The sequence below is a fragment of the Berghia stephanieae genome, chromosome 3 (assembly GCF_034508935.2).
Source record: "Berghia stephanieae isolate SIO BIC M18660-M18661 chromosome 3, UCSD_Bste_1.3, whole genome shotgun sequence".
Classification (NCBI taxonomy): Eukaryota; Metazoa; Mollusca; class Gastropoda; order Nudibranchia; family Aeolidiidae; genus Berghia; species Berghia stephanieae.
The window spans coordinates 14641859-14651238 of NC_088362.1; the positions used below are offsets into that span (position 1 = coordinate 14641859).

The 9380-nt window shown below is 37.4% G+C and overlaps 1 protein-coding gene across 1 annotated transcript in view; it reads left to right on the top strand.

The window, feature by feature from the left end:
• LOC144967184 (uncharacterized) overlaps window positions 1-6816 on the top strand; it is an 11567-nt gene extending 4751 nt beyond the window's left edge. The window contains exons 5-8 of the mRNA XM_078904116.1: window positions 42-442; window positions 1512-1804; window positions 2902-3063; window positions 4378-6816. Of these exons, the coding sequence (XP_078760242.1) occupies window positions 42-442; window positions 1512-1804; window positions 2902-3063; window positions 4378-4910 (1389 nt within the window). The 3' untranslated portion in view covers window positions 4911-6816. The remainder of the gene's footprint in view (window positions 1-41; window positions 443-1511; window positions 1805-2901; window positions 3064-4377) is intronic.
• Window positions 6817-9380: the final 2564 nt, after the last annotated feature.

Consider the following 9380-nt stretch of genomic DNA (forward strand, 5'->3'; position numbering starts at 1 on the left):
GAATAGTTTTTAGTTTGATAAAGATATATTTTTCTTCCCAGCTTCCATCTTCAGGTATTTCCAGTCGCTTCAAACCCTTCTCACCGGATGCATCAGCTAACACGGTTTGCTGGACTAAGGATGGAAGACCTGTCTACGCCAATTTCGCTTCTCCGGATAACACCGGAGAGGAAATGATGCCAACACGACGAAGAAATTTTGATGGTGGTGATCGTGGTGGAGGAGGCAACGAAATGGAAAGAAGTCGAATCTATGTTCGTAATGGCGGCAAACCTGCTCACAGCAATGGGTGTCCTATTTACAGCAATAGACGAGACGATAGTAGTGATGGAGCAAGAGGTTCTCCTTATTATACGACGAAGCAGCAGCCTGCAGGACAAGAAAGACGAAGGCAACAACAGCTGGTTTCAATATCGATGAACCCACGGCAGTTGGACAGAAGGTGGGATGTTTAGTTCATCATTACAATTAATGTTACGCGTTTAAGTAAAACCCTCACAAGTTCAATTGTAGCAACCCACAAAACTGCGTGACCCTAAATGTTTATGGTTTGATTAAGGGGAATCAGTGAGAACTTGTCACAAAATGATGGCGGTCTAAAAACTGTAGAGCTGATTGCTGTCCACTTCGTACATTCGAAAGGTTCTAGTTTATGTGTATATATTTATGGGCTTGACTAAACACTATTTAGCGTTAGTATGAGTGAATTTCCATTACAACAATGAGCCCACAACAATTTGAGTTACCAGACATGTAAATAAATAAATATATTTAGTTGTGGTCAATGTATGCCAATAGCCCCTTAATTCAATGAATTAACAATGTCAAACATTATGGTTCCGTCATCGTATCATCACTCTATTTGCACTTAAATTATAGAGTTTGGGCAAATAAAAATGATTAAAAACAAGAAAAGGTAAAGAAAGGAAAACGAAAATAATTACATGTGATAAAGATGACTTTAGCTAGAATACAATAGCCAGTAATGTAAAGAAGAAAAACTCATATTCTCCAGTACATCTTATCAGTATAAACTTTCTCATAATCTACCATATTCCTTTAAAGAAATGTTAAAGGCCAAAAATATCACTCTTAAGCTAGAATAACATATTATGCGATAATAATATAAGATATAAATTTTCAACATATTATGATGACATCAAATAATTTAAAAATAAAAGTATATTTTTAAAAATTTGAGCTTTTTATATAGCGCAATATCCACTAAACGTGCTCAAAGCGCTTTACAAGGGGTCCATGGCCAACAGCAACATGCAACATGTAAGACGGGACATAACGCCTGTTAGGCGATATTACAATTTTTTTTCGGACAGAGACAACGCTGTCAACGGCCAGGTACTCATTTTATACCTGAGTACGGTGAGAGAATGTGAGTAAAGAGCCTTTTCCAAGGACTCAACTATGCGCCGAGCGAGGCTCGGACCCAGGACCTTCCGATCCGAAAGCGAGTGTCATACCAGTATATTCATGTAGCCCTACTATTCTTTCAGACAGGGGGATTCCTTACCCGGTCGGAAACGCCTTTCATCAATGTCAGCAAGTTCATCCTTTTACCAAAACCATCGTGCTACTTCAACCACACAGAAACGGCCGGCATCGAAGTTCAAGGCCGGTAAGAATGTCGCCCCTCTGAGGTCATCTGCTGAGCCGTTCGCAAAACCGTCACCGCCATTATCAGCAATGAAACAGATCATACGGAGGCGCACTGATGTGCATGACGAGGATATAGCAGACATTCGAGAAAGATATTCCGAGACCAGGAGCTTTGCCAACGATATGTCGGGTAAGACAAATGGTGCGTTTTTGTTAGGTTAGAGTAGATATGGGGTGGGGAGGGGAACGGGGTCGAGGTTGCAGAGTAGTCAAGGCGATCCGGGAGGTTCCGGGTTCGAGCCCCGCATCAGAACACTTTCGTTTTAAATTTACCTTGGGAAAGGTAAATGACCCCAATTTGCTCACTTTAACAATAACTTTAACAATGGTGATTTCAGGTGGCATAAGACGTTTGCTGTAGCATATTATTGTGGTATAAACGCAGTCGGTGCCATCACAACAAATAAAATAAATAAATAAATTTCCCCATAGGGGAAATTTATCTCTAGGGTCTATTCCAAGGGAAGACTGGAATAACCCAGACGTCAGCCGCAGTGCAACGATAAAAACATTCTAGATGACCTGCTCAAGGCCAAAAAGCGCAGCGTTGGGCAATCGAAATCGGTATCTTTCGAGTACGAAGTAAAGACCGTACCGCAGAGCCACACCTATTTAAGGTACAAAGTGGAGGAACTTCTGTTAAAGTAATATAGCTGGAAAACACTAATAACAAAAACATCTAATTACTATCCACAATGACTATTTACCTTTTCTTCAAAATGTTAGAACACGTTGTATGATCACCTTTCAGGCACTGGACAAAGACATGTATGGCTATGTGGTTTTGTGGTATGACACTCGCCTTCGGAAAGGAATGTCCTGGGTTCGAATCCCGCTCTGAGTTGATATTGTTGTCCTTGGAAAAACCTAATTACTTACCGTACTCAGGCGTAAAATGAGTTAGCAGCGTTGTCTCTGTCGGAAAAAAAGTAATATATATATCAGGTCTTAAGTTTATTGTTGCCACGTTAAACCCCACATTATATGATTTTTAATATTATTGTTAACAAATACCCAATAAATTTAATTAAAAAAAGGAGGAGGAGGATTTGGTGGAGAATAAGGAGGAAGAGGAAAACAAATCACAGACGAAAGAGAGAAAGAAAAATAAAGAAAAGAAAATAAAGTACATACTACAAAGACAAAGGAAGACAGAGGGTGAAAAAAAACCCCTTCATGACTATAATATACTATCAAGATAACTTCTTGTGTTTTCTTTTTCAATAGCTTACGACAACCGGCTATCGATCCTTGAGAGGCAAATGGTAGAGTTGGAAAGTAAGTTAAGTGCCCTGAGCCCAGCACTGACCGCTGTGGCGTCAATGAATGACAAAATCAACACCCTTTCTCAACAGTTAGAGACGCTACAAGACTATTTAGATGTAGTAGGTAAGAATCAAATTATATATTTTAACAAAAATTTAGTTCCACCAGATTTGTTAAGGACATTGCTCTGTGTGGCCGAGTGGTTAAAGGCATTGCACTGTTACCCGGAAGGTCCCGGGTTCGAGCCCCGCTTCAGGCACTTTCGTTTTTTTCTTTGGGCAAGATTATTAACACCCAATTTGCTCACTCGGACAACTTGGGCGATTCTTGTTGACATCAAACTATTGCTTGAGGAATTATTTATATTTCTTCTTGGAATGCCTAGATGACGGTATCTTATGATGCCGCAGCAGGAGGGCGTAAATTAATTATAGCTATGTTTGTAGAGCGCTTGCTTCACGCGCAAAGGGAATGGGATTGATCCCGGGTGAAGTCAATATTTTTTTTTATCTGACCCCAACACCTTGTCCATATCTGACCCCTGCTTACGTTTTAGGATACAGAAATATTTTGAGATGAGGAAATAGGATGAACTTAAAACCCATCTAAATTGTATAAGGGTACAAGCTAAGAGCATAAGCAAAGACAAATATGTATAGAGAAAAATATCCTTCCCCCCTCCCCATCTTTACGAACTGTGAGACAAATATATAATTAATTTCTTAGCTATAAGTATAAGAGAATTAGCGAGTCAACAAAGTCCACATCATCACATACGTAGCTGTTTGGCTGAGTTCCTGGCCTATATTCTCCTGCGACGACAGAATAATTGAAGATCCAACCACAGCCGAACTTGCTGATTTGGCTTTGAGATGATTTTTAAAACATTAATCTTTCTGCATATAGTGGCCTTCATTTGTCTGGGATGATTTGCAATCATTATAATATGGATTGGGCACTTTTATATGAAATCATATTCTTTGGATTCACTTCAATATACGCGTTAAACAAATTTTAACCCTTATACGCAATACTTTTGGATGATCATATTATTTAAAAAGGGCTCATATCAAACAATTTAGATATTGCGTTTAATATAAAAATATTAACATTGACTAATATAAAAATGTTAGCATTGACTTCGCAGCTCATTAAGCAATGTTTTTGTTTCATTGGGTCAAAGTTAAGCAGCGTTCATGCCTTTAGCAGAAAACCCTTTCCTTTTTCTTTAGGTTGCATTCAGTGAAATGATTTGCGAAACCGAGCGATAGAATCTTTTTCTCTTCCAAAATGTTTATGATATATCAGTATTTCCTATTGTTACTACAATAAAAAAGAGTATTTATATAGAGCATAATCTACTAAACACGCTCAAGGCGCTTTCTACTTTACAATTGATCCCCATTATAATACTTTTGTTTTTTTATCATTTAGCAGAAAGAGCACAGCATGTGTCAGCTCAAAAACCTTCCTTACAATCCAAAGATGGGAATATCTCGAAACCAAACGATATAGCTAGAGATTGCAGAACGCAGTGCAAAGCCAACAACCAACCCCCACCACTCCCGGACAAAGATGTCGTACAAGCATTGTTCCCGAATACTTCAAATGTTGTACAAGCCCTAGACAGAGGACCAGAGGAGTTTTACCGGGAATTGAAAATGGCAATAGAACACAAGAACAGTGCACGTCAAAAATCCAAAGATGAAGAAAAAGACGGAGGAATTTGGGATAGACAATGGGACGGCGGAAAGAGAGTTTCCCAAAATAAAGGGCACATCGATGATAAAACCGAACAACCGACAATATGGAAATATGGACAAATGCATCCGCAAAACAGTCCAAGAGAAGTTCCAAGTATGACTCAAAGGAAAAGTCAGAGTAACCGTGCGGATTCTTTTGCGCCCTCTGTGTTTGCAAGGCTACCCATCTGTGTTATTATTTTGTACGTTTCTTACAAAAACCTTTGAAATATGACTTCACATATGTCATGCAATGCAATGCATGACATAATCAGTCGGATGGTGATACTTTTGGAATTGCATTCTTCTTCTTCTTATTATTATTATTTTCATTTTCTAAAAGAATATGCTTCCTGTAGCATTTTAATCTTTATTTGAAGTAAATCGGGTGATTTTTCATGAAGTTATGGTCTGATGGGAAAGGTATCCAGGAACTTTTCTCAAATTTCATACTTTTTCAACTTGGCTAGCTGTAAAAAATATTTAGAAGTGAAATTAAGCTTTGTTATTTCCCGAAGATGTACAAAAAGGATTGATTTAATCATGTATGACAAGAACTCATTTTTGATTAAAAATGACCTTCTAACTAAACTTGGCAATATCTCAGTTCAAACATTTTCACCATCCGACTGATTATGTCATACATTGTAACATATTTTTCCCCTAGTCTTTTAAGTGTGATGGGGCAACAATGGACAGGGTGGATAAGTGGATAAGTCATCATAGTCATACTTTTATAGTAAATATTCTTATATATTCAAGCTTGCAAAATGGCATCTTGAAAGAAATGAGAAGACTTGAACCTTCTGGATTTTAATTCAAAAAGCAAATAATAATGCTAAGACACTGATCGTTGTAAAGATTCAATGAATCATTCATAATAATATTACAAACGCAATAGGGAAAGAAGTGTGATGTTAAAATAGCCAATCCAATCTTCTTGGAAATGTGAAACCAGTCCTACGGAGGACTCGGTACATAAATTGTGTAACTGATCTTCTGGTTTCAGAGTGATGGCATCTTAATTTTTGTTTTTGTTTGTTTGTTGCTTTAGGTCTCTTCCAACACAATTGAGGTTATATGAGAGTCCGCTGAAACAAAAAAACAAGCAATCTAACACTAACAAAAATAGTACAAATGTAAATCAAAATCATAACCTAAAGATATCATAAGCTAAATTATAAATAACCAAGAACAAACAGGCAGAAGATTTACAGAAAAAAAATATCCCCTGTCAAAAATACAATCACAAACCAAAGAAGCAGGATAGGCTAGTAAAGAGAAACGACATCACTATCGGATCGTACACCCATGCGAACCTCATAGGTACGGTATACGATTCAAGGGTGATGCTCCCATCCAACCACCCGCCTTAATTTTTGCCTAAATGTGCTGAGCGTCAATAAATATCATCCACGCTCACACTTACTTTTACGACCCGTAATCATGAGAATCTGCCTATACATCCTGCGACTAAAATAGTTGTGCCACCTTACGATTCAAAATGAAATTTATTCATCGTTAGTTCTCCGGAGGACTGGTTTCCCAAATTCCAAGGAGTTTTGAAACGGGAAGAGAGGAAGATGTGCCGTTACGACTTCAGTTTCCAATTTAGGAACACGTGTATCATATACATGTATTATATAATGTACATACTGGCGGTGTGTTTGTGTGTGTGTGTTCCTCTCTTTTCAATATCGATTTTAAAATTATTAAAACAAAAATGTATGCACATTTTCATTTAGGAAGGAAAAGATCAATCATTGATTTTTTTTTTTTTTTTCTATGGAGTTTTGAGTTGTCCAGTGGTTTAATTTACATTATATCAAAAACACAGTTATACATCATAATGTAGGTACAAGAAACAGAAAATGTTTGAAAATCTCTGAAGATATCGAGTTTACAAGAGAAAAAATGGTATATTGTTCCAGACTTAAGAACCGAAATGAGAGAATGCCTTCTCTCCAGCCTTTAACACTCTCCTTACTCCTTACCACCTACAACACACTCGTCACATTTGTTACGACACAATCTACATTTTTCTTATTCAGATATATTTTTTTACATCACAAACGTTGAAGAATGATCTTTGTTTAATTAATAAGAACATAAAAGTTGTTTTGTAGAGATCTTGTTTGAGTTTTAAAAACTCATTTTTTTCTGCTGGGTAAGCCTGTCATTTTGGGAAAATACTGAAATTGAGAGAGAGAGAGAGAGAGAGAGAGAGAGATAGATAGATAGAGAGAGAGAGAGAGAGAGAGAGAGAGAGAGAGAGAGAGAGAGAGAGATAAACTCATCCCAGAAACTTCAAGTTGGAGATTGTATGACGATGACCTCAGTGATCTCTGAAGTGTATACAGTAAAATGAAATGAGTTCTCCAAGACAAGACATTCCGCGTCTGTATGTCAAGACACTTAAAAACGACCACAGCAGCCTTGTAACGGAATCTTTCCCCTGCATGAAGCCAGTGGAATAATGGCTTTATCTCATCACGTTTCTTTAGGTTCAAAATGAGTAGTGCTGTTAGTATTGTGTGCGGCTATGTATGTAGTCTAGTGACATGACACTCGCTTTTGGATCGGAAAGTCCTGGGTTCGAGTCCAGCACTCCGCGCATAGTTGAGTCCTTGGAAAAGACTCTTTACTCACATTCTTTCACCGTACTAAGGTATTAAATGAGTACCTGGTCATTTACAGTGTTGTCTCTGTCCCAAAAAATTGTAACATCGCCTAACAGGCGTCATGACCCGTCCCACATGTTAAATGTTGCTGTTGACCAGGGACCCCTTGTAAAGCGCTTTGAGCACATTTTAGTGGATATTGCGCTATATAAAGCTCAATTTTTTAATTTAAAAAAATGTCAAGGATGAACTTAAATACGTATACCTATATATTTAGAGGATATTGCTCTTTATAAAAGCTCAATTTAAGAGAAAAAAAAATTATTTGGGACTCTTTTTAGACGTCTAACATAATATTGTTGGTAGATGTTCCTCAAAGGAGAGAATTTCAGTATATTCTAAATTTGCGAAAATAACACCCACAAAAAGTAGTTCACATTACATGTATTTCTCGAGATAAAGTACTGAGTGGTGCCGATTATCTCTGAGTTTGAGTCAAAAAATTGATGATTTTTGTTGGGTTTTTTTTATCTTCACCATGAGTCATCATTGTGAGCTCTAACACCAAGATTCTTTGCATCACTCGAAAAAAAAAAGTTATGGAATGATGCTCTTCTTCGACTACGTATGGTCATAACCCCCACCTTATCACAGCTCAGCTTTTTTTTTTGTCTTTGTTTTTAAGGCGCTTGCAACACATTTAGGTCATATCAGCGCCAGTAAAAAGGGGGAAAATGGGAAAGTAAAAAGTTCTATAATTACAATTAAAGCACCCAAGAAAAGGGAAGACAAATGGAAATTGGTTCAAATGGGAAACAGGTGCAGATTCCAGGAACACACTATCAAAGTACTTAGTTTGAGATCACCTAAGTCTCATCCAGACACAAGCTAAGAGGAATACACTCAAATGTTAACAAATCATATATAATATGTAAACAAAACATAATACAGTGCATAACAGAAAGATGATTTAAAAGGGAAAAAAATCATCTCCCAAAACTAATCATACATTTGACTGTTTCCCTCTCAGCCAGGATATCCGGCCAGGGCCAGGACAAAACCAAGTAATCTCATTCCAAGACAAAGACAGAAAGCATGTTGGAAAATACTATAGGGGGATAGAAGATGCAGTAGTTAACCCCCTGCCCACTACAGGAGATCAGGACCCCCACACAGGGAGAGTAAAAATTTATAGAATCAGAATTAAAGCACCCAAGAAAAATTAAGACAAAGGGGAAGGGTTTAAATAGGGAACAGATGTAGATTCCATCAGTGTACTTAGTTTGAGATCACCTAAATGTCTCATCCTGACACAAGCACACGTCGCACCTAAGAGGAACAAACTCGAATGTTTAAAAATCATGTAATATTTGTAAACAAAAAAGAATACAGTGCAAAACAGAGAGACGGTTTACAAGACAAAAAATATATCATCTCCCAAAAACTTTAACTATACATTTGACTGTTTCCCTCCCGTATATCCTTATGACTGGCCTGGTCTGAGTTAACTTACATGGTCCAGATCCTCATCCAAAAAGGATACACATTAAGAGATGTGTGATAGCACTTTGAGTATAACTATTATGTTTTTGTTTTTAAGGGTTTTACGGCGCTTGCAACACATTTAGGTTATATCAGCGCCAGTAAAAAGGAAGAAAATGGGATAGTAAAAAGTTCTAGAATTACAATTAAAGCACCCAAGAAAAAGTAAGACAAAGGGGAACTGAGAACAAATAGGGATCAGATGTAGATTCCAAGAGCATACCACCAATGTACTAAGTTTGAAATCACCTACAAGTCTCATCCAGACACAAGCACAAAATCCAACAAAGAGGAACACACTCAAATGCTTAATTATACATTCAAAATAAAAATAATAATACATAACAGAGAGATGATTTACAAGGAAAAAAATATCATCTCCCAAAACAATAACTGCATTTGACTGTTTCCCTCCCAGCTAGGATTCCGGCCAGTGCCAGGACAAAACCAAGTAATCTCATTCCAAGACAAAGACAGAAAGCATGTTGGAAAACAGATATAAGGGGATAGAAGACACAGTATGTACCCCCCTGCC